General features: G+C 37.4%; 1 protein-coding gene across 1 annotated transcript in view; it reads right to left on the reverse strand.

The window, feature by feature from the left end:
- Window positions 1–26,843, reverse strand: part of Nckap5 (NCK associated protein 5) — a gene marked incomplete at its 5' end in the record, with an annotated part of 649,445 nt that overhangs the window by 317,599 nt on the left and 305,003 nt on the right. The window contains one exon of the mRNA XM_042685241.1: window positions 6,450–6,599. Coding sequence (XP_042541175.1) covers window positions 6,450–6,599 — 150 coding nt within the window. The remainder of the gene's footprint in view (window positions 1–6,449; window positions 6,600–26,843) is intronic.

The following is a 26,843-nucleotide window of genomic DNA, read 5'->3' on the forward strand; positions in this document are numbered from 1 at the left end:
AACAGTGTTCTGGCCCTGAGTTCAAACCACAGGATTTGAATAAAAACAACTTATTATGGGCTATATCTAAGACGCTCCTATGGGTGATTTGGGTGTGATGGAGCCTTTAACTTTTGGGCCTTAGTAGGAAGTAATTAGTCTTCAAGGAGCCTGGCCTTTCCTTGGTCTTCTGCTTCCATTTGGCACAGTGATTTTTTTTTTCTTTCTTTGGGTATTTGGCTAGTTCCCTTCCTGCTTCTCTATCATGTTGTAACACACCTTAAGGCTTTCTCTGGGATGCTGGCATCATGCTCTTTGGACTTCAGCCACCAATGCCCTGACCCAAATAAACCTCTTTATTCTAAAATGTTATACAGCTTAGGGTATCTCCTTCTAGCAATGCAAAATAGACTAAAGAAAAAACAGTATTTGTGATTCTCAATCTTGGCTGTACATCTGAATCACCAGCAGTATTTTAAAACCATACAGATGTTTAGCTTCTATCACAGACATAGATAGTTGGAATTTTCTTAGGTACCTCAGCTCTGTGTCTGTTGCCCCCCCCCCCCGTCCCTGCCCTCAGTCTGCTTTGTAGGTATCACCCTTACAATTATATTCCTTTCTCTCTATCATTAGTTTCCCCCTGCCCATTGGATCATCCCCAATAGCACAATAACCCACCCCCAAATCTAGTGTCTTAAAAGACCTTTCCCAGTACTATGTCTTTCTCCACATGTGCTCCACTTCAGAGGAAGGATTCTCAAGAGCCATCTGTTGGTTCCACTTCTTTTCCTTCCTATCCATTCTATCTAACAACTATGCTTAGAAGATCATGGATAATTATCAACTCAGAACTAATAATGATGAAGTCGGTGTTTCATCTAATTCTCTTAAGGTTAACAAATGAAATACTTCATTTGTTACAATTCTTTGACACTTCCCTGGCCATTTTCCTCCCATTTTACCAGTTACTCTTTCACGACTTATTTTCCATTTTTTCTTCAGCTCTGCAAGATCTCACCCCAGGGCTCTGTCTTCTGTCCTGTTCTCACCCACATTTATACTTACTTCTGATGTGACTTTTTTTGGTCCTAAACATAGAATGTCATCTAAATGCTGATGACTCTCAAATCCATATCTCTAATCCTGACCTCAACCTTGTATACCCACTCGCTTATTGAACATCATGGCTTGCATGTGTAATAGGCATTTCAACATGGACAACACAAACTGATGACCACAGTCATTTCCCTGGTCACCTCTCCTTCAATTTTTGCCTCTCAGGAATCAGTTATAATCTCCTTCTCAGTTGTTAAGGCCAAAAAAGATGGCAGTCACTCTTGATTTTTCACTTTCCTTTATGTTCCATATAAAATCTATCAGTAATTCCTATAGGCTTTTCTTTCAAGCCATGTAACTGGAGTGCAAATTCTTATTCTCTTGTTTGCTGTTATGTGACCTTGGCTAAGACAATAAATCTTTCTGGGGCTCAGTTGTTTCATTTGGCAAATGATGATGATGATACTGTAACCACCCTATTCTACATTACATATGCATTACATTCTGCATTACATATGCAGATTAAAATTATATAGATATGGTGCTTGGTACACAGTAGCTCTATAGAAGGGTTTTCTAGCAGAGTGATTATTATTACTCAGTGGTCTTATTTTCTAGTGATATTATTAATATAATATTATTATACCCTCTTACTCTTAGGCACCCATAACCGCCCAAGTTACGAAGAGCTTTTATCTGGAACTTTAAAAGAACAACACAGGGTTGGAGGCCTGCCTCAGTTGACAGAGAGCTAGTCAAAGTGTGAAAGTGGCAGGTACTGAGTTTGAGTACCAGGCCCAGACCTTCAAATAAAAATAACAACCCTTTGGCTCATCTCTTTGACTCTCCTCTGCCCCATTAGTAGCCCACAAAAACTGCTTTTTCAAAGTTTAAATAGTTACCTCATGTTGTTTCCTGAGCTGAAAGTCTCCAATGGGTCCTTGTAGAATTTATAATTCTTTTCAGTGACAATGGCCTACAAAGTTTCACAGAATCTGATCCTTGTCTACCTCCCTAAAATCATCTTTCAGTTTTATAAAAATCTTATTATTGATATTCCAAGGCAAAATTCTGTGCTTTTAATTTGCCAAGCTCTCTACATGAAGGAAGACCAGCATGTAGCAAGAGGCATGCTGGTCTTTCCAGATCTTCACACAGCTGGCTTCTTGTTACTGTATATGTGGTACATATATCAGGTGGCTTCTGAGGTAGGTAAATATCTTTCATACTTTCTCTGCTGCAGTATCATCTGTTTTTTCTCACTCAGAGTCACTTGTTTATTTTTTTAAGTTGTGATTCTTGTTTCTACCCACTGAGATGAAAAACAGAAAAACTGCCATGACCCATTGCTTTTGAATTTTTGGCTTTTGGCTCATCAAATGTGTCTTCAGCATGTATCCATTGACTACAAGATCTATGTAAAATTGAGATGTACAACCAGGTTTGACTATTTTAAACAACCCAATTTTAAGCAGGAATTACTGATTAACAGAATGTTTATACTTAGCACTTCAATTGTCATACTTTCATAGAAAGGTATAATTGAGTAGAAAAACCTGTTATTCACCTTAACATATTTAATTGCCATATTTTTGTGCACAAAATAAATCTTTTCCATAAAAGTTCAAATTTGTTTGACCTTGAGGCTGTAGCTAAGATACTTATTTGGAGACTCAGAACTCTGAAGTGATCCCAAACCTATTCTTTCCCCTGGCTAGAGTGTGGGAATCAGAGACTCTATGAGGAAATGTCTAGTTTCATTTAAGGTCAAGTATGAGGCTAATCCCTCATTGGAGAGAAAGAGCTGTTAGGAGTTTGGGGATGGAGCTGGGAGACAAGCAAATCCTACATTGTAAGGAAGGTACCATAAACAAATACAGGGCCTGAGGCAAAACAGAGAAGACTCAAGGTGAAGTCAATGTATCCTGGACAGCAAGTCTGGAGAGATCCCTGGAATCAAAGGCATAAAGTAAGGTGGGAGAAAAGCATAAACCTTTTTCACAACAATGATATAGCATTATTCAGAACTGTAAACTTTCTTTTCTAAGTCAAGAAAACTGTCCCTGACATGGCAATCTTTAAAACGCAAACTTGAAAACAAAACAAAATGGAAAATACTACATCTTGACACTGACAAGAAGACATGCAAGTGGCATCCAGATCACCTATGTGATAACCCAGACACAAAATACCACCTCACACTTTCTCCCCTACATCAGAACCTAAACAAAAATGAGGCTTTAGGCCCTTAGGAAGCAGTGACTGAGTTTTGAAGGTAAATGGGAGAATGTCTGTGTGTGTGCATATGATTTTGACTGTTGGACCTGGCATTCTGTTAAATATTAAAGTTAAATAATTTATTTAGTAAAATACTCTGATGATCCTGGAACATCAGGAAACAAACCCATGAAGTAGAGCATAGAGTCCTAAAGAGCTGTGCATAAAAATTATGGGGAAGTTGGCTGTAAGACAAAGTGGGTGAGAAAGAGATATCTAAGTTATATGGCCAGAAGCTGGAAATTGAAGGCGATACCATTGAAACCTTTCTTGCAGTGAACAATTGGGATGAAATGGATATTCTGACAAAAACCCTGTACTTGTGGCTTTGGATGTTGGGGAAAACCCAGGAAAGGTGGCATTATTCCTCATGATGATGTTCTGAGTGAAGCAAGACATCAAAAGTTGAACGTCAGCAGGACCCAGCCCTAGAAAAGATAACACTAGACTTTCTGTAGGCCAGGAAATAAAATATCTGGATCCTATGCACTTAACTGCCAAAGTAAGAGGCAACTCAGGTACAATTGTGTTAGTTGTTAAATATGATAAATAATATTGTTGCATTGATCAAGAATATATTATTAGAAGTGAACTTTGTGTCTGTTTCCACAACTTCTTGTGCCCTTTTTGGGAAGCAGGAGTAGAGGAAACCTGCTTTCTATCCCCCTGAGAATCATTTTCTGTTTCCTACACTGGTAACAGAGATATCAGGGTAGGTATGTACAGTTGTTTCAAATATGCGTTGATGGAAAATAGTCTTTGTTTTTCCAAAATCTTGATATACAATATCAAATCCTGCCAAGGCAATTTTGATGCATTATGCATTATCATTTCAGTCTTTTAAAGGAACATTTTGTTGAAGTGCTTGAATTCACATGGGGGTCTGTGACTAGCTCTAATCACAACCTGTCAAAATTAGCCCTATTTTTCCATAATGCATTTTCATCTATGCAGTAAATCGATGGGATAAATTTCAACAACTGTAAAAAATTAAGGTGAATATAAAATTCCTACAAAAATCAGATTACATAAAATGAAAAAAAACCTTTGATTTTATATAATAAAAGATTACTTCAGAATCCTCAAATAGTATGGTGTAATAGACTGGTAAGAAGAAAGTTAACCTAATGACATTGAACTATTTTAGAAAATAAGCAATGATATTTTGACTAGAGGAGATTAATTTAGAAAACACAGTGTTTTGTGGATTTAAATCATTTACTGCATCCAAGTAATTCTGGAAAGAATTGTTGCCCAAAGTGTAAGGATCCCTGTGGAAGGACAAAAAAACATGGCTCCTTTTTCAGCTTTGAAGTTTATGAAACATTCATTGCCAAAGACCTTTTTTAAATTCCTCTTAGCTTGATTGAATGAAATGCCCTTCACAAGTGGTCTCTGACAAAGAGATGAACTCAGAACAACTTTCATTGCAATCATAAATAACTGGTAACAAATTAAATACATGTAATACTAACTCATTCCTATGATTGAATCCAGTTAATTCAGGCTAAAGACAAAACTAAAGATTTCTTAGCACACTGAAACAAATCTTCAATCTTCCCAAGAAGGCTTTTCCTATCTTTTATAATGACTGGCTTTGAATGTTAAAACAAAAAGTATGGGAACTCTTGGAGGAGAAAGGTGATATCTGACTGTTTGGGGATAGAGATGGCAAGCTGGGAGTGACTTCCTTAGCTGATTTGTGCTGGACCTAGTGTCTGGTATCTGACATCACTGGTTCACCTATTGACCTGTGGTAATACTGTATGGATTAGCTGAAGTTCTAATTCGTAGTTCTTGGCAGACATCGCACACAAGTAAATAGGAAACCATTTATGAATGATTAACAGAATACATCACATAGAAGGGAAATGTATAAATATTAACTTGTTTAATCCTCATTACTTTCCCATAAGATTAGTTACTATTGCTATCTCCATTTTTACAATTGAGTAAACAGACACAGAGAGACTAGGGAACTCTGAACATTTTTTAAAGTAAGAAAGTTGAACAGGGATTCAAGCAAAACTCTGAGTCTGTCTTCAAGTTTCACAATCTCAACAGTTTTGCTACCATATTTGTTAAGAAATTAGAATATAAAGGATCTGCTCATAGTAGACAATGTCGAGGCTTAGAGACAGGGTTACAGAAAATAAGCAGAGAGAATAACATCTCTCTCTTTGTGGAGGTTCTTCTTAAACAATTAGGACTCTGAATGCCATGGTTAAATATATTTTTAGATGACTGGGTAAAGGACTATTGCAAGTTTATGGAAGAGACGTAAGCAAACTCATTTGTAAAGAGAAATCTTCACCTGATGATTTTAGCATATAAAATTTCAATCAAGGAGTAATATCTGTAATGTTCTGATATCCACTGATGCTTAATATCAACTGATACTTAAAATGATTTCAAATGCCACTAAATACAGATCACTGTTTTCTAAGCAGTGTTGTAGGGAATTATAGTATTCCAAAAAAGTCCGATAGGCTGGTTTCAACTCATCATTTTTTGCATATCTAACTTCTATACATGATTTTTTTTGGTCCAGTCGTGGGCCCTAAACTCTGGGCCTGGGAGCTGTCCTTAGCTCTTCAGCTCAAGGCTAGCACTCTACCACTTGAGCCACAGTGCCACTTCTGGTATTTCCCCCCCGCTTATGTAATGCTGAGGAATTGAGCCCAGGGCTTCATGCATGCTAGGCAAGCACTCTACCACTGAGCCACCTTCCCAGCCCCTATAAATGATTTTTTTGAGAGATATTTTGCTTATTCAATCACTCATTTCAAGTCTTTAAGCAAACCTGGTGAAGTATCTCAGAAGCCCTTGCCACAGGAAGCTGCAATTTTAGGAACTAATCCAGTTTGAGTTGTAAAATGAATTTGAAGTGAATTATTGTCCTATGTCTTCCTTTTAAGGCAATACAATCATGGTCAGTGGATCAAGACCCTTTCAGTACTGCAATTTGTAACTTTATGTCCATCATTGACAAAAGAATCTCAATGACAGACATTTGATTGCATCAGTCTAGGAGAAATGAAAAAGGAAGATTTATACTCACTTAAAAGCAGTGCCAATAAAAGCAGAACACTGTTATTTTTCTTTAAATGTGTAAAAACGGTTCCATTTCTTACCTCTAGAGCTTTCAATCTTTCTAACAGCAATTTGGTCTTTTCTTTTCCCTCATCTGTACTGCTGCTTTCGCTCCTCGAATCCTCATCTAACACCACGTGAAGATCATCCAAAGCTTCCTTGTGTTTTCTCTCTTCCTCTGACAGTTTCTCCTGAAGCAAAAAAGAATGACTGTTTTTCAATAATCTCCCCTGGAAAATAAGCACTAGTCTAAAGCAAAATAATTGTGCTATTCTTCTTTTGATATTGCATTTTTCCAGAGTAAGATAGCAAGTGCTGCTTATATTAATGAATACAGGAGATGATATTTTATTTTAGTTTTTACTATACACCATCAGGACAAAGCCACTGGGTCACCCTGTCTTAAGGCAGATGTTCTCTCCCCAGTTGGAAAAGCCACAGACCAGCAAAGCTCTAGGTGAAGTCATGCAGTTAATCCATTTTTAACCACACAATGGAATTCAGTTGTGCTTTAAACCTTGAAAAAGTACCTCAACCTCAATGCCTTGATTTAGGAGAGGCTCAGCTTCCCAAAAATAGGATCATTAGATCCAATGGCAACCATTTAATTAAGGGAAAATAAAATATCAGAAATATTGAATTAAATACTGTCTGAATTCTAAGTTAAACCAATTAGCTCCTTTAGCTCAATAATGACATGGCTTTTAAGAACCCCTTAGTCCTTGCTCAAACACCTCAAGATGTGGAATATAGCCTTGAGGCAAACATCAGATGTTGTTATCTTGACTTGTCTCCCTGTTGGAAAAGCCTCACTCAACCTTGTTTCTGGCAGCTTTTTGGAAGCTGAGAAGTATTAATTTGAGACTCATGCTTGGCTCTTGTTTTCAAAGGAAAGAGAAATGTCAAGAGAATATTATGTGAACCAAATCTGATCCATTGTGTGCTTATATCAGGACCCTTGTCATTCCTTCCCATTATTTAATTCTAAGTGCACTGCAGAAATTTTTGCTTTAATATAGCTGGTTGCCAACTGGTTGAGCTAAATTAGATTATCAATCGTAACAAATCTCTTTATATTTAGTACTAAGCTAAGATCATTTGCAAATACAGAAGCAAAAAAGGGTATAATTCTTACACTTTAGGTTCTCATGACATTTACTTAGCCAGAAACAGCCTAAGATAGAGAGGGAAAAAAAGAGGTTTTCATACTATATTTGCCAAAGGTTTCAAAAGCAGTTTAATTTATTTGAAAATACACTATAAGGTACGTAAAATAAAGTCTTGCTATACACCCATATATATGTAAGTGTACATATCTATATATCTATATGAAAGTGTAAGTGTGTGCATATATATAAATATATATCAATCTATCATCATTGTAGCTTCACTTCCATGACATTTTACTTTTTAGGACCTCACTGAGTAAATGATTGGAAATTTTTAGGTCTTACTTTCTCCCACATGTAAAGGTAGGGAGTACTAAGTGCCCCTTCTGATGTTAAAATTCTAAGAATTCAGTTAGTTACCAGAACACAGTTTTCAGGGAGGAAATTTTATCAATACAATCGATGGGAACAGAAATGACAAGAGAACAAAATGAGAGAAAGATGATTAGGGAGAATTTGAAAGCATTTTGCCTAAACTGTGACAATGGTGTCCAAATTGTCTGTGGTTAAGCAAAAAAGTAAAAAGAGAAGAAAATAGAGGCAATTTTCTCAGATGTTCATTTGAAAGTGTGGCAGGGAAGGGAAGGAAACACAAAGAACTATAGCTGAAGGGCATTGCATAGGCAAGTAGAAACCTTTTACAGGATGGAGAAGATAGAGCCGTTTGCTATAGAACACAGGGGAGATGGGGATGACAGTACTTGTGGGTACAGATGAAGGTTCTCCAGTGCCAGGAGGCTAGAGAAGGCAGAGCAACTAGGCTTCTGAAATATATTTGCCTACAAAATATGTCTCCACAACACTCCACATTTGCATTCCTTATCATCAGTGTCTACTTCAGTCCATAGAAAACAAAGGTTTGAGTGGAAATAGTTTATTTGAGAAGCTCAGAAAGTATCAGTAGGAAAAGTCTAAAAGCCTGTGCGAGACATTATCATTCAGTGACCAAAGCTAAGTGTCTTGGGAAACAGAGAAATCTAAGATCTAAGAGAAGGAGTTAGAGTGCTTATTCATTAACCCCTTAAAATTCATTGGTTGGGAGTAGTTGCTGTAGTGTTCATTACCTAGCACTTTCAGCTTGCCCCATGGGGCAATGAGCTTTGCATATCTCATATGCAACTGAGCCATCTGACCCAGATGCTGGCAACAGAATTCAAAGGAGCAGTCTGAATGGTGTGAAGTAGACAGCACATTGTTAGCATGTTGGTGAGAGATAACTAGAAGGCCTCAGACCAACTTTGACATGACATCTCCCAGGGAAGAAAGCCATGGCTTCGTGCTCCTCAAACGGTCACCGAGCTACAAGCAGAATTCCATTTAAAAAGTGTTTTTCTCTAATTCTTCCCTTCATCATTGATCAGTGAAGGGGTGAGAGAGTACAATCTTTTAGCAGGCTACAATGACCAGTTTCACATAGGATAGCTGTGGAATTTACATTACACTCATAAAAATATTACAGTATATGTATTTATAGTACATAGATAGTGTACATGCATGTACATATGTATGTATTTATGTATCTGTCTACCTAGATACACACACACACACACACAATACACCTGGCACTAGAGCTTGAAATCATAGCCTGAGCATTGTCTCTTAGATTTTTTTTTTTTGCTCAAAGCTGGCACTCTACCAATTGATCATCTCTTTGATGGTTAATTGGAGATAAGAGTCCTATAGACTTTTTCTGTCCAGGCTGGCTTTGAATTGTGATTCTCAGATCTCAGCCTCTTGAGTAGCTAGGATTCCAGGCATAAGCCATCAGTGCCTGGCTTCATGGTAATATTTTAAAATTCAAGTATATGCATTTTATGTATACAAAGCACCTGAGATATACAATGGTAAAAAGAGAGAGAGATTAAACAAAAAGAAACAGAGGTCAGAATAAGGTATGTTCTTTTTACAAAGCTTTCAGAAAGGAAAAGGAAAATAAGCTAAGTCCATTCATTCAGCTTTGCCAAATTGTAAATAGAAATAGTTGATTCTAAAGGTGACCTGTTTTCATTTTAACGGACTTTAATCAGCAGCAAATTCTATAAATGTGAGGCTACCACGCAAGCAACTTTCACTCACCACATATTTCATACATGGTTGAAGCCATAAGCTTGTTTGCCTCAACAAATACCAGCCAGTACTCAGAAAGCTAAAGATTTAGGAGTTCAGTTAGCATTGAAGGGTTTAAATCAAATTTTGCCTTGTCGGTACATAAAGCAATCCTTAGAGCTCTACTTTTCTCTAAGTGGTAACCAAGGTAATGATTCACTTCTGGGGGAACTCTCATCTTTTGTTCTTGAGCAGTTGGCATCATCAGGCCTATGTAAAATAATATCAATCAACACAAAGCTCTGAATCACATCAGTTCAACTTAGACAGATGATAGTCTAGGGAGCTTAGTTAGTCCAAAGTGCAAACAGCCCAGTCTTCACTGACAGCCAGCAGTGTGTTGCTTTTATAAGTTAGGAATCTTTAATAAAAACAGGGAGGAAAATAAACAGAACACTTTCCCTGAAATGTACAAACATGTCTTATTCACTTTCAGGTCACCACTTTCTTCTAGAATAGCCACCAAGTAGGATTCCATAAATGTTTCCTGAGGTCACCTTACTTTAATTAAACAATGCATTCAGGAAATATTTGCTGAGCAGTTAAATGCTGGACACCATCACAGAAATGCTAGTGAACCAACACACCGGCTCCTGTTCTCATGGAGCTTACAGTCTTGGGGAGGAGTTGGCTGCTAATCAAAAGATCAGAAATAGATCAAGAGGCACTGTACTCACAAACAGGCTGGATTGAAACTTCTTTATATAACTACGTAAAGGATAATTAAAAAGTTGCTAGCAAACAGCAATGAGGGACAAAAGGTGAAGAAATGCAGCAGGGATATTCACTAGACACTATGTTGAAAATGAACTACACAGCTTATGGGTGGGGATGAGAAGGAATAACTGGGAAGGAACTAGGGAAGGGGTGACATTGTCCAAAAAGAAATGCACTCATTACCTGACTTATGTAACTGTAACCCCTATGTACAGCACCTTTACAATAATAATATTTTTTAAATCACAAGGAAACGTGAAATAAAAATGCAATGTTTGCTGTGGGCAAGTTTCATGGTATTTTATGATTCAGAGATAGAGGAGTATGGAAGGAAGGTCAGGTTTCCCAAACTGTGATCTGAATGCACAGTGCAAGTTAGTCAAGAAATGACTATGAGCTGAGAAGAGTGGGGTAAAACAGGGAAGGTCTGAATGGAAGTTGGTATTATTGCTGGGGATAGAGAAGAGGCTGGATGGGCAGATGGAGCAAGGCATAGGTCGAGGAATCTTGTAGTAGTGAAAGGTAAGCCACTACCCAGGAAGGTGGAGGTGGTAAGGGCAGAGATAAAATGGTCATATTTGAAATAGTTCCGTGCTACATTGTTGAGGACTGATTGGAGAGAGGCTATCATTGAGAGGTAAGTGAGATTCGACACTACTGGAATAGTGTAAGCAGGAGTTTATTGAACTATGATTAAAATGACAATCACTAAACGAGAGCTCATCGCTTCTCAGTCATCCTTCAATTCTGACTCCCATATTTCTTCCAACACTGACAAATAACTAACATTCTTTAGTCTTTTTCAGGGTGGGCCAACAAGAACTCCACTCAGTCACTAGACTGAAGGTGGAGGGAGAAAAGTGCTGCTTGCTTAAATTGCAGATTCCTTGGCACACTTTGGCTCTAGTGAGTCATCATATCTGGGAGTTGGGCCAGCAGTCTTTAATTTTAGAGAAAAACCCCAGGTATTACTAATCTATGTAGAAATTTAAGACAAAAAATGCCCCAGCATGGAACATAAATCACTTTCACTTTAGATAAGTTTCTGAGGTTGCACATTTGATTTAATTTCTATTATTAATCAGTAAAATGAACAGATAATTAATCATCCAAACCAATACCCACTGGAGAGTAGACACAAGGGGTGGTTATTAATAGTACACTGGGACAATAGGTATAAGCAATAGGTAGATGAATTTACCCACAGCTTGCTAAATAGTAATTTGGTTACAGGAGTCAGGGGCTGGCCTATGGAAGAGGAGCTAGTTCTGTATGTTAGTGTGATGACAGGCTGCAGGGAAAATTTCTATTTGAGTTCTGAGCCTCTAGGGCCCATTCTGTTATGAGTATTCCTGTTCATGGAACTTGATGACATTAATAGCTTGTAACTACATTCAGTGGTTTTTGAGAGCAAGCCTCACTAAGATTCAAGAGATACGTCTTAGGATGGCCGCAAGCAAGGAATGCACAGGCCTACAAAACTCCCTTGTTTGGTAAGCCTTCTTAATTTACAAAAGATGCATTCTCATTCTTTGTTTTCATTAAAAAAACAAAAGAATTAAAGAAGAAACGTGCCCAGTACTGACTGCTCTACTTAAGGTAAGAACCAAGAAACTGGTAGCCACAATGAATTCCTAGTATCTCTCTTAAGAAAACTGGTGAGAAAAGTTTAAATATCAGACACCCAGCAATCCAAGCTCAGCCCTCTGGGTATATGTGATAGCCTAGTTGTGAGCTTGAAGATTTAGCTTAACCAAACATGGTGGCCTTTCTCTCTTCTATCCAGTTCTGGAGCTGTGCTATTAGGTCTGTCTAACCTCAGAACTGCAAAGATAACTAAAAAAAATCCAAATTCAGGCAGAGGGAAAATGATGCTGAGTCACATTTAGAAAATCTTTCTTTTCCCTTTTTTAAATTTTTTTTATTATGAAAATACTATACAGAGGGGTTACAATTACATGGGCAAGATAATGAGTACATTCCTTATCAAGCATTGTAGCCTCCTCCTTTGTTTCTCCTTCCCATCTCTTCCCATCCTCCCCCCGCCCCTGTGGAACCAACCCAGATGTCCCTCAGTAGATGAATGGATCAAGAAAATGGTAAATATATATATGTATATATACATGTACGTATATATATGTGTGTATGTGTGTACATATATATACATGCATATACATTTATATATACATATATATGTAGTGGAATTCTATGCTTCCATCAGAAAGAATGACACCACCCCATTTGTTAGGAAATGGAAAATCTTGGGAAAAAAATCATATTAAGTGAAGTAAGCCAGACCCAAAGATATATGGATCCCATGGTTTCCCTTAGTTACAATAATTAGTATACATATAGGATAATCTTATCAGATGAACTGAAAAGCTCAAAAACCATGTACATATGAACATATAAGATGATGCTAAGTGAAATGGACCCCAAGATATGGACGCAAGATGTTTTTCTTTGTTGTTGCAATTGTTAATGTACTATGTGATATTTTTGTTTCTTTTGTATGTTCTTCCACTGTTATCACTGTATTTCATTTTGAAAAAAACAAAAACAAAAAACCTTAGCACTGTTCACTTAATAGGATAAAGGGAGAGTCAACTTCCTAAAGACCACCTTAGAATAAACAGACACAAGGAATCTGCATTCCCTCCTACTTCTGATGCTCACTAGTTATGTGTTTTTACTTATCCCATTCTTTTCTGTTCATGTGTAATATCAAATGCAGAGATATAGAATGACTCAAAGATCTCTTGGCTTGTTAATGATTTTGATTGTTTGCAAAGACTCAAGGGAATACTTGAAATGCTGCTGAAGTTTGAACACTTTTGTTTGTTGGTGTTTCTGGAGTGTGAACTCAGGGCTTTATGATACCTAGGTAGTCCCTCACTCACTTGAAAGATGTTCCAGCCACTACTCATCTGAATTTTTTTTCAGATATAGTCCTGTGCTCTGGGGCTGGCCTTGGCCCATGATCCTATTACCTATGCCTTCTATGAACCCACTTCCATCTTATTTGTTAAGATGTAGCCTTGGTAACTTTTTGTTTTAGAGGGGCTGGTGAGGCCAGCCCCACAAACCAAGACCACAATCCTCCTGATTCCAGTAGTTGCAACTGCAAGCATAAACCAACATGTCTGACTGGCTTTTTAATATATAATGTCAATAGATCTGTCTAGAAAACTCCTTGGATAAACTTTTATGCCTTTTTTTCTAGAAGTGTATTTCTCCCTCCCTTAAAAAATACACACATACAAGCAACAACAATAAAAATCACTTCTATTTGCTGTGCATGTTTCTTGGGCTATAAGAGTAAAGTCATTTAGACCAACTTTACCTTTTGCAAGACATGAATAAACTGGGTGGCAACACTCAATGAGAGTTTGCTGGAGAGTCCTGCTAACACACTCCAATAAAAACTTCTCTGAGGGTTTGTGATTATAGGGGGACTAATTCTAAGTATCCTCTGGGGAAAATAAAGCAAGTTCGCCTATAACTTTTCTTTTATTATTGTTTTTATCTGAAGTGGCCATGGAGCCTCTGCGCCATGCAGATGGCAGCTCATTCTTTGTTTTTCTTAATCCCAAATTCTCAGCACCATGGGGGAAACCTAAAATACCCTCAAGTACTTTTCCTTCAAATAGTTTTTTTTTTTAACTTGAAGATAAAAAACTCAAATTATAGGATTTGAAATAACATCAAACTTTAAGATGCTATTTAGTTGTAGAAGTTGGAACAGAATTTTCACTTTAAATACCCAACCATGTGTTAAATCCACCTATTAATTCATAGTAAAAATGTAAAAAGCTATAATTTAGGACTTCTCACAGAAGGCAGCTACTGGAGTGGTATTAGCATGAAGTGCTAAGTTCTTTCTGGCACACAAGAGATAATAAATCACATTTAATATTTGTGTAATATCTCAGAATTAAACTAAGTGAGCTCACATGTACCATTTTTATATACTTGGAGAAACAGGGATATAGGGATATTGTTCCAGAACTCCCCTTAGAGAGAAGGAACTGAGCTTGACTGGCTTTGAAGTTACCTGTTTAATGAGAAGAGAAGGAATTGAAATGCAGTTCTGATTCCAAGTGGCATGCTGTTTCTGCACACTTCGTGACCTCTTTTGGGCTTTTCCATGCACGTGCAGATGTATCTTTAATGGAAATTCCATTTGAGAATCTGCAATCTTTATCGAAGCATGAGTCATGCCACTGGCAGGCAATACCTCTCTATAAGTCCCAGGCCAGTGTTCTTAGGAGGTTGGTGATTTTGTCAAAAATCTCAGGTCTGGTCTCCAATGGCTATGTACAGATTAGGTTTAACAGAGCCCTAACTGTCCATGCTTCATGGTGATCCAATTAGTTTCAAACATAAACACATCAAAATATAAACTAAATGGAAACATAGTGAGGCCATCTGACTGCCTGACAGCCACTCCAGTGCACCCAGCGGCTTCAGCTTCTGTGAATTATTTACTCATTTGTTTTGTGGTGGTAGGGAGGGTACACAGAATCTCATGTACCTTTAGATAGCATTTCAGCAAATACCATAACAATTTCTGGTTTCCAGGGACTGCTAGCAGCTTTTGTTCAGCTCTAGCATATCAAATTTTAAAGGGAGAAAAAAAATAGTGCCAGATAAATCACAGGATTTTAAAAGAACATCCCAATTTGTTCACAGTTTAACATTACAACTGACAGGCAAAACATATAAAACTCTTCTCTTTTATCCCTGGATTTGACTTACAAAGTGAAGTAAGCATACAGTAAAAATCTCCAAGATTAAATGTGTCTGATGGATAAAAGGACAAAGTGTTTACTCTATGTCTCTGATATGATCCCACAACCAGGGCCATATCAATTCCCATCTACTCCACATTATTCTTTGCTGGAAACACTCCTCAAAATTGCCAACTATCTCCCATATTGAATAGATTCATGGAGTTACATTAATAAATTCTCAGATGGTACTTTTATTGCTTGTTCCATCTATCCTTATCATAAATAAAAACCCAGCTCAATCTCAAGGCACTTTACATAAAGGGAAAGTCTGCTGTGGAAGAGTACAGTGTGAAAAAGGCAGCCATGATTTTCATCAAAAGTATACTCCATGTGACTGCACATCTAAAATTATCAAAAGAAATGAGTGCTTTAAACTCAGGGATTAAAATGAAATTTACAACTTTGGCTAGGGGGGAGGGGATGGGTTGGCAGGGATAGTAAGGGGAAACAAAGGAGGAGGCAACAATGCTTGATAAGAAATGTACTCATTACCTTGCTCATGTAATTGTAGCCCCTCTGTACTATTTTCACAATAAAAAATACTTATTAAAAAAACAACAACCAGGTATTGGTGTCTGAGTATAATCACAGCAGAAAGAAAAACAGCAAAATGGCACACATGTGAATAATTATATATATATATATATATATATATATATATATATATATGCATCCATATGTATGTATATATGTATATATGTGGTTAATGGTTACATTTAAAAGCTTGAAGGTTAGTAAAATGATAAACTCAAAACTTCAGATCAAAAACTACAATTTGAATTGAGTTCCTATCTCATGTCAGTTTTCTCAGAGAATTCACAGGGTAGAGGAACTGAAAAGCATCCAGATGGAAGATGAGCTCATAGGCTGTGCAATGGCCATCCCCAAATGAGCTGATAATTCAGTCACTGCCTTGTCAGTGGTAGGTGGTGTGGCGATATTACTGCTGCTTTTTAAACACACTGATAGCAGCTATATGTTTGAGAATTCTGGGCAGAGTTTTAATTTAAAATACATTTAAGCAATTTAAAAGTTCCTATTCAGTTTGTTGCAAATGGATGAGCCTGGAAGACATTATATTAAATGAAATAAACCAGCCACAGAAAACCAAACGTCTCATGATGTCAGAAATATATGGACCCTCCGAATCAGAGAGTAGAACAGTGGTTTCCCAAGAGGCATGCGCACATGTGCATGAGCACGCACGTGTGTGTGTGTGTGTGTGTGTGTGTGTGTGTGTGTGTGTGTGTGTGGTGTGGTGTGATGGGCGAAGTATTACATGAACGGAGAAGGTTTGGGGCAAACAACAGAAATTTCAATGAAAAAGGAGAAATATGTTCATGAAACACATTGCACTATATCGTGATTATATCTAATAATAATGTACTATATGCCAAAAATTGCAAAGATGTTTGTTTTTGTGATAGTGGAGTTCGAACTCAGGATGCTGCACGTGCTAACAAGGTGCTCCACTGTTCGAACTGTGTCTCTAATATCTTTTTGCTTCGATTATGTTTTCTCTATTATTGAAATAGGGGCTTTTTTTGCCCAGGTTGGCCTGGATAGTGATCCCCTATCTTACACTCCCTGCAGAAGTGTGTGTGTGTGTATGTAGATATGTGTGTGTGTGTGTGTGTGTGTGTGTATGTATATATGTGTGTGTGTGTGTGTGTGTATGTATGTGTGCATATATGTATATAAAATTAACTACATAAATCTGTCAAATGATGCATTTTAGTAAAATGGAAGCAAATAACACCATGCCACCATGCTTGGCTATTTTGTTTTTCTTGATGAGTTCTTGCAAACATTTTTGTTTTGGCTGGCCTAAAATTAAATAAGATCTCATCTCTGGTTCCCATAAAAACACATTGTTAGGTGGCCAACATGTTCACTTGTTTTTCAAAAACTGTGATCAGTGGCATAACTGTTTGTGTGCTGTTGTTATGGACTGTCTGCGTTTATTAAACTGAACTGACAGGGAGGCAACTGTTTCTATGAAGATATAATTCCTTAATATTCAGATACACTAATAATGACATTAATACTACAGAAGACCTTTCACTTATGATGGTTAGAGTTAAGAGAAAAATTTCAGCCTTGCAATGGAGCAAAAGCAAAAAAAAATTAATAAAGGGGAAAAACAAATCGTTTAAATAGGGATACAGGTGGACCCATTGTACAAGTCATTATGTCAAAAATGAACTTTACATCTTTGGTTGGGGGGGGGAGGGCTGGGTGGGGGGGTGGTTGGAGGATGGGAAGGGATGGCAAGGGGAAACAAAGAGGAGGCAACAAAATGCTTGATAAGAAATGTACTCGTTATCTTGCCCATGTAATTGTAACCCCTCTGTACAGTATTTTCACAAAAAAGAAATGTAAAAAAAAATTAATAGAAAACACACTTTGAATTTTGTTCTTTTTGAATTTTTAATGTTTTTTATTGCGAGAATACTGTACAGAGGGGTTACAATTACATGAGCAAGGTGAGGAGTACATTTCTTATCAAGCATTATTGTCTCCTCCCATATTGATAGAGATACCTTGTTGGGCTTTTTCTTGAAATGCTAGATAGCAACAGTGGGCTGAATCTCCCACACAACCACAGGATCATGAAAAAGAAGAGCTTATACATTACAGTGTTCTAGATTCCTAGCAGATTCTGAGTAGAGTCTTCAATAAATTATACAAGATGTTCAACACTTTGTTATAAAATAGGCATTAGGTTATGTGTGGGTTTTGTTTGGTAAATGTATTAAGGGCATTTTTGAGAAATAATACTCTCAATTTATGATAGACTTATAAGGGCATAACCCAATTGTAAACTGAAAAACATTGGTAACAATAAGTAGTTCATAAAGAGAAGAGAACTACAGATCAAATTCAGTAAATGGACAGGATATGCATTTCACAACATGACAATCCTAAGACTTTCAGAAACAGCAATAATGTGTTATAACATCAAATCAAGACATTCAATAAAGGACCAAAATTGATTTGTATGCTGAAATGAATCAAAGGATTATGTAGCCTGGCTCTGTTAATGGTACTGTGATTGTAATACTGCTAAGTACTATTTTTATGATTTTTTTATTGTGAAAATACTGTACAAAGGAGTTACAATTACATGGGCAAGATAATGAGTACATTTCTTATCAAGCATTGCTGCCTCCTTTGTTTCCCCTTCCCATTCCTTCCCATATCCCCTCTCCTGTCCTCCATCTCCCCTCCCCCCCGCCACAGTTCTAAAGTTCATTTTTCAACGTAACGACTTGTACATCTTGTTGTTGCAATGGGACTGCTAAGTACTTTTAACAGAAAGATTTATTTGGTTTAATTTTGAGTTTTTGTTTGTTTCTTTCTATCTTCCTTTTTTTAAAACAATTTAATTATGGCGCCCAGGATGGTCTTGACCTTGCCATCCTCCTGTGCTAGTCTCCTCCATGACATGATAATAGGTCTGAGTCACCAGACTTGGCTCAGAAAAATGTTCTTTAAAAAGTAATTTGCCATCTTAAATATACTAAATTACCATTAACTGATTTCTTCTATTAGAATGGGACTTTTGAGGGCTTGGTCCCATCATCCACCTTAAAGGGAGGTACATCACCTTTCAAGCCGAACAGTTGTCTATCCTAAAATGCCTTAGGGATTTTCTGGGAACTCACAGACCTAATCAAGGTATACCCTATTCCTCCCACCTTCACTTCTGGGGGTTAGCAGTCTGAACAGCGCGAATAATATACATCACTTCCAGCTCATTTGAAAGTCAGTATTAGCTAGTTAATTTTATTGAGGTCTCATGTCAGAGAAGAGAGAGGCCTCCTCTAAATGGAACCAAAGTCAAGAATATTGCATCTTCTAGCACAACTTACATAATACCTGCTCTTTAGTCACTCCAACCTCAGTGCATCTAGTTGGGTTCAATTGCTTGAGGATTTTTTACTGAGGAAATGTTGTCAGTCATACTGTCCTATTTTTCTTTTGAGACATCAAAATCATTATTTTCTCTTGAACTCCTGGAAATGGCAGGAAGTTCCCATGTGCAGTACTTCCCTGTCACGGAGTCGGAGGTAGATTCTGCCAAACCACTCACTGCCTCAGTGGGAGTACAGAGTCAAGGAGCTGCTTAGTGAAGACTGCTATAAAGCTGTCAAATGATTCATCTTAGTAAAATGTGGAAGCAAATTTAGGTAAATTAGCAGGAGATAAGTATGATCCTCAAAACCAATTAGAAAAGTCAGAATACACACATAAGAAGAGCAATATAAAAGTCATCTAAAAGTTGGGTAGCCATTTCTTCAATAAAATCTCATGCATTTAAAGAGGAACAAACCAGCAAAAGTCATGGTCTTTGACACAAACGGTTGTTCAGAGTTCTAGTAACTTCAACAGGCTTCTTGATTTCATCAAAGGCTATCTTAGTGCCATGCAACCAGTACAGCTTTCTGTTGGCACCAGGAGAAATGTAATGAAGTCCAGTGAGCTGGGCCTGATATTCATGGCTGATAGGAAGGACTCTGACAGAGCTAGTTAGAAGTAGCATTTAGCAACGAGAATCATTGGCTTCAATTTGCTTGTTTGGCTCTCTTGTACTTGTTTTCAGTTCCTTTAGGCTTGTTAATCAACTCTTCCCAGTGATTGGCCCTCTTGTGTCACATTTTAACTGTTTCCTCAGGAAACATTACAGGCTGGTCAACTAATACACATCAATATGACCTAAAGAGCTGATAAACACAACTTGTGCTCTTGACCAACCCAGGAAATATGAAAAATTTCAAGACCTTCCAAGTAGTCTGGTCTCCAAAACACACAGATGAGAGTTTTTATAGTCTTGTCAACAATAATCAGGAAGCACTCTGGCTCTACCTCGAGCTACACAGTAAGGATGCTATTCAGTTTTCATAGTTTTTTTTTTTCCAACCTGCCAAACACAGAAGGCTTTGTGTCCTAGTCCCTGATAGAGGACCCAAAAGTCCTTGGGACCCAGGCTGCTCTGAAAACTCAGTTCTATGTAGAGGGCATAGAACTGGCTGGGGGTAAGGGGTTGGCTGTGAAGAGCAGCTCTAGTGCCTGGCTGCTCATTTTTTCTACTTGTATTACCTTGAATTTCCATGGTTTTCCTCTTTGTCAAAAGAAAACTCTTTGTAAAGTAACTCCCTAGCATTTGCTAATGCTAGGCTATCCTAAATTGAACAAATTTAAAATACATTTTAAAAAAATTTAATGTCCATGCTACATCTAATAATGTGAGTGAAATTACCTTACATTTCTGGTAGGGACTTTCCAGCAGTAATTTTCCTCAATGCTTCTGCTTCCCCAGACACCTCCTCCAATTTTCAACCACCGAGGCTAGGATGTCTGAAGAAAGCCCACTCCATAATTCAGTCATTATCCTAAGTGACTCCCTGACCAAAATGTTCCATGTCCTAGCAGTAAGCTCTCTACTTACCTTTGTACTGGACATGGCTAGGAATGAGATCCTCAGAGCCATTACAAGTGAACTAACTCTAAATATCAGGCAGTTTGTGAGTGGCTCAGGCACAATTTGAACCCAGGCTATTGGCTTATGAAGGCTTTATATTTACAGTAATCCTCTTTCCTCTTATAGTATTTGTAATTCCTTTCTACTTCTTCTTGGAGTTCCCATAATCCTCTGCAGTCTCTAATTAGTGTATACAGTGCTCTGGTATCATTCGTCAAAGTACCTACAAAATAAAAGATCCTTCCACTTATCTGAATTTTACTGGTTTTCAAGGACCAACTTAACTCTCACTCACTCTACAAATTCAGTGTTGCCTCTACAGAAGTCAGTAGATTACCTACTCTGGTGGAAGTAAATCCTGGAGTAGGTTAATAAAAGCAAGACCTGGCCAGAAAACAAAGCTATACCATGGTGAGAAAGGTAAGTACATCTGTGAGTGTAATGAATTGTAGTGCAGGAGTTCTCCACTATGGTTCCCCAGAGGCTCATGAAGAATTTGAAAATCATCATGCTCAGGCCACACCCATATCAATTAAATCACAATCCCTGGAGTGCAGCTAGGACATCAGTAAAATGTTTAACTCTCCAGATGATGTGCAGACATAATGGCTAAACCACTGGTATAGAATGTAAATAATGTCGGCCCTGCAAGACTATGGACTTGGAAATGAAAGCTAAATTCCACTGCATCCTGACTTACTGCATGACATGCAGAAAACAATAGTCTGTGCAGAGCTCAGTTTCTTCACCTGTAAGGTGAGCTTGAACTTCCTGCTTCTCTTATTTTAAAAGGTTAATGTAAGGATCAAATTTGATGACAGTGTGAAAAGTACTTTGTAAGCTGTAAAATACGTATTAATTATTGTGAACCAATTCCCCTACTGACACCCCCAGGGTAATGTTTAAATGCTCAAAAAGAAATGAGGTAATAAAAATGCACAAAGAAGAAAAATGCAATAATATTAAAGTAGAAAAATTAAATATAGTGACCCATGAGAAATCCAGCCTGATTTATATCTTAAGGATATGTTTACAAATTATTTTGTAAATGCAATAAAACACTTTATGGAGTTCTTGCAATGAAATTGCTTTCAGATCATCACATATAATTACAGCAGAAGCCTACTAATTCAGACTAAGGGATAAACTTAAGTCTTAATGGGGAGAAATGAGATTACTCTCTAATTCATTAATTCGGTGCCAAACCAAAGTTATTAGGGAGTAGAGTGGCAAATCTACCAGACAAAACACATTTGGATAAAACATACATTTTGATCTACTTACAAAACAATGGAATCAATCTGACTGATACCTGTGGATACTCACTTAAACAAGATGAAGTAAGAATACAAGTCATTAGAAGAACCAGTCCTTCCGGTCATATAAAAACCAAGTCATTGGCTCGTTTGAGAGTGGCTTTGAACTTAACTAACACTAGATGCATCCTGCTGAAAGCACAGAGGACATGGTGCGGAGGCTGCAGGCCAGCTCTTCTACATTTATTTATGATAATAGCAGCCTCAGGCCTTATCTGAGAATCACCCAGGAGACCTTTGAACATGTAAAGCTCATACTCAGTTGCTGAGGACTCTGGAATTATTGTGGGCTGGAGCCAGGTCATTTGAAAACACTCTCATAGCCCAAACTCTTCTCTTATAGGAAAGACATTTCAGGGGCAGGTGGCTACCTCCTTTAAAGCTAGAAACTGCATTACAAGGCCCAGTCCTGGCTTCAAAGCCTGTAAATCCTGTAAATACTGCTCTCTTACTACACCTGTCAGCCAATTAACACCCAGCGTCTACATGGGCTTAAATGGAGACAAGAGGCCCCAGGCCAGACATTTTCCTTCACCCTGTACCCAGCCATTTCTTCTCATTGCCATGCTGTGCTAGCTGTGCAGACAAAATCAATAAGGACAATACAGCTGAAAGGTTACTGTATAGGGGAGATCTCAGTAATAAAAATGTATTTTTTTTCCGAGAAGGTACTTGCCACTTCTTAACTATTTCTTTATTCCAAAATAATATATCCTCTCTCAGACTATATTATCTACATTTTATGAAGCACTAATAACTCAAGTCTTTGAAAACTTTCAAAGTTTTGAAATCCACGGGTGACTTAAAAATGGAAGGTTAAAAAAAGGATGGAAGGTCAAAGTTCAATAATAGATATCGTGAGTTCGTTCTCTTCAAATTCATTTGCTTCATAAAACAAAGAACTAGCTGATATGCCTGTTGAATAATCTGAAGTGCCCAAAGTATTTATCCCAGCCACACTCCTACTAAAGGCCAACACCTTTGAATTCTCTCCACAGGACCTCCTGACCTGGGAGACATCTTGGGTATTGACAATAAAGCTCAGGCCCGTGCTGAGATGAGCTGAGAAAACGGAGGGTCCACGGGGCAATAGCCAGCTTACCTGTAAGACGCAAAGGTGCCTCTCTAGGGCACCATTTTATTCATAGGTTATATTGGTTTTAGTGGGGAAGCTATATTCTACTTTTACTTGGGAAGAATTCAGGTCAAGGGTCAATATAGCTAATAGCAAAAGTATTCAAGTCAGAACACAGAATTTAGCAAGAAATGGAGGCCAAGAAAATTGAGTTGGAGCCTTTATTAAAGCAGGGATTTAAAATTCCTGAGAAGCATGTAGGTAATTATTTAAAATCTCAGCTCTATTTTTTAAACGATCATTATTCCTTCAAATGTATTCAGAATGAGTTTAGAATTTTAAGGCAAATTAATTCTGTAGTTAGTATACCAACAAGCATATACTCTTAAATAAGACTGTTCTAGGAACTATGAGAATACTGAGCAGTGTTTATGTAGGAGGTGAAATCATAACATTTATCTTCCAGAATTTCAAAGAGAAATTGTTCTCCTTTATAAAGACCAATACATTTGGCTGTCCTGAACCTAAGCAGGTTTTCTGGACTCATTCTATGAGTAGGAAACACAGCTTAAGACCAAAACAAAAAAGGAAGAAAGGAAGCTATTTCCTCAAGGAAGAGTTCATCCCTTGCGTAAAATTTACCCACAATTAAAATACTCCATTTACCACTTTCACACTCTTCACCTGCTATTCAAAGTTCATAGTAATTCAAAGAAAAAGCCAAATTTCTTAACACAGAATATAAAGCACTTGAGTTTTCCTATGATTATAGTCCACAAATATAAATAACAAGTACTCAATAAAAATATTTCGTATCCCAGTTATATACAATTTTATATATAACTGTACTGAGACTTTAACTACTCTATTCACAGTACAATTTTACATCCTTTGATTTAGTTGATGTTGGCTCTTTCAATTCTACTTATGGGTGATCTGTGTATTTACATTTGTTTACTACTTTTTTATGTCGAGGAAAAGGAAAAAGGGAAAAAAGAGAACACTTTCTAAATCATTTTTATGAATTACAGTTATATTCTATAAAGAGTTCAGTACTCTTGTCTAGGATATTTGTTGAAACAAGTGGGGTTTGGGTGTGTGTGTGTGTGTGTGTGTGTGTGTGTGTGTGTGTGTGCGTGTGTGTGTGTGTGTGTGTATTGTTATAGATGACTATCACATGCACTGTGTGGGGAGAAGTAGACCCTAATTTCAACTCCATTTTCTGCTCTACTAAATGAAGGAAAGTGTTTTTGTTTTTTTTGTGGGGAGAATGTGTGTTGAAGCAAATTAGAGGATCTTAGCAAAGACCCATTGACTACAGGGATCAAAATGGTCCATGAAACTTGAACATAAACAAAGCCAAACACAGACCCAGCATGCATCATCTCCACTTATATTTGAAAGGTACCCAGTTAGCTGAGACGTACCTCAGGTGATTCAGAGGCTTAGCTAGGGCCAGGAACATTGGGAAATCAGGAAATGCCAGCTTTGTGAAACCTAAAACTTCAATTTGGATGTGTGATCATGTTTGTTCATTAAAATAAAAACGCTACTATTAAGGGTTTCAAACTTTCACACTGTCACTAGAGCTATTTCTATTTAAGTATATCTTAGAGAAGTTATTCTTTCTGGTTGGCTATTGAATAATCATTTTTAACCTAATTTGCTTTGTGTTATACTTAAATGTTTTGATTTGATTAAAGTATCCTTAAATCACTTCAGGAAAAGGAGGTAAAGTTTGGTGTAACAAATTTCCTACCACTTCTGAATAGGACAGTAATTTATGAATAATTAGCATCTAGGTGGTATTGAGCTTCAGTAAGGAAAGTCCCCAACCATGGTCTGGGCCTGTTAGGTACCACAAGAGAACGAAATACATAAATGTGATGATTGACAGGTCTTAGAGTAACTAGAAAAGGTCTGTTTCCCCATGTTCACACCGAACAATTCTCTTATAGAAGTATTTAAAGATAAAAAAATAATTTTTGATCTTCACTTCAAATGGAAATACTTGGCAAAATACTAAGTTGCTGGAGAATGAATTTGATCAAGGCATACAAGGCACACATATGAAGATGTCACAATGAAACACAAAATTATGTACAATTAATATACACTAATAAAATTGTATGAAGATAATAGTCCACTCTGGCAAGGATGGAGCTGTATTCAGGAAATTTAACAGCTCAGGGCTCTCCAAGAAGGTAGACTGAAGAAGAAAAGACAAACTTGGACAGCACTGTAATTTTTTTGAACATGATGTCTTGTTCTCTATATTCTCCATTGGGATGATGACATAACATGTCTCAGGACATAATTTCTGTTTTCCATTCTTATGACAGCTTCCTCTGGAACAAAAGGCACTGCTGTAGCATCACTAATGTGTAACTTTGGGCAAGCTATTTAACCTCTTTATGAGCCTCAGATTCTTTTTTCTAGGAAACCAGATAGCAACTCTTTCACAGAGTTCTACTGAGGACTCAGTGAACTCATCCTGGTAAAAGGATCAGAATAGTATTGGTGTATAGTGGGTACACACAGGATTATGAAGGAAAAAGTCAAAATTCCAGAGTCCTAAGAGCAAGAAGCCACTGTAGAAATTATGTTCCTAAGGATTGCTCTTTCTTTATCATGCAGTTTAGTTATTGCATATACTTTTAAAAAGCCGTATGATACATATTAAGAAATTTCTCATTCTTTATGGTGGAGGCATAGAATTCCACTATATATATCGATAGAGAGAGAGAGATGGAAAGAGAGAGAGAGAGAGATAACACATTTTCTTAATCCATTCATCTACTGAGGGGCATCTGGGTTGGTTCCATATCTTAGCTATGGTGAATAATGCTGCGATAAACATAGTTGTACTGGTAGCTTTAGCGTGGCCTTGTTTGTGATCATTTGGGTAAATGCCCAAAAGTGGGATTTCTGGAGTCTTTTGAGGAACCTCCACGCTGCTTTCCAAAGTGGTTGAACAAGTTTACACTCCCACCAACAATGCAATAGGGTTCCCTTCTGGCCACATTCCCTCCAGCATCTATTGTTATCAGATTTCTTGATTATAGCCATTCTAACTGGGGTGAGGTGGAATCTCAATGGAAAGGCTTGCAAAAAAAAATTATATTAAGTGAAGTAAGCCAGGCCCAAAGAAACATAGGCCCTATTGTTTCCCTTATTTGCAATAACCAGTACATGGGTAACACAAGCATAAAAGGTCAAAAGCTATGTACACATGACCATATAAGAGGATGCTAAGTGAAATGAACCCTAAGATAGGGCACAAGCGGTTTTATCTTTGTTGCTGTTGTTTTTAATGTACTTATAATGTACGATGTGATTTTTGTGTTTCTTTTGTATGTTTTTCCCCCACGTTATATCCCCTGTTTTCACTGTATTTGATTTTGGTGCCCTGATTCTTGTATATACATTTTTCTAATTTGGGGAGGGGAAGGAAAATAACAAAATGATGAAACAAGGATACAGGTTGACCCATTGTAACAATGAGATGTACAAGACACTATGTTGAAAATGAACTTTACAACTATGGGTGAGTGGAGGAGTTTGGGAGGTGGGAGGGAAGGGATGGTAGGAAGGAATAACAATGCTTGATAGGAAATGTACTTATTTCCTTACTCATGTCACTGTAACCCCTCTGTACAGTATCTTTACAATAAAAATATACATTAAAAAAGAAAAAGTGTCCTAAATTGTGAACATCTGGATAAAAAGAAATTTCTCATAAAAGTCTAACTTTCATCTTTTGCACCATTCAGC

This window comes from Dipodomys spectabilis, unplaced genomic scaffold, assembly GCF_019054845.1.
Source record: "Dipodomys spectabilis isolate Male_0828 unplaced genomic scaffold, ASM1905484v1 ptg000094l, whole genome shotgun sequence".
Classification (NCBI taxonomy): domain Eukaryota; kingdom Metazoa; phylum Chordata; class Mammalia; order Rodentia; family Heteromyidae; genus Dipodomys; species Dipodomys spectabilis.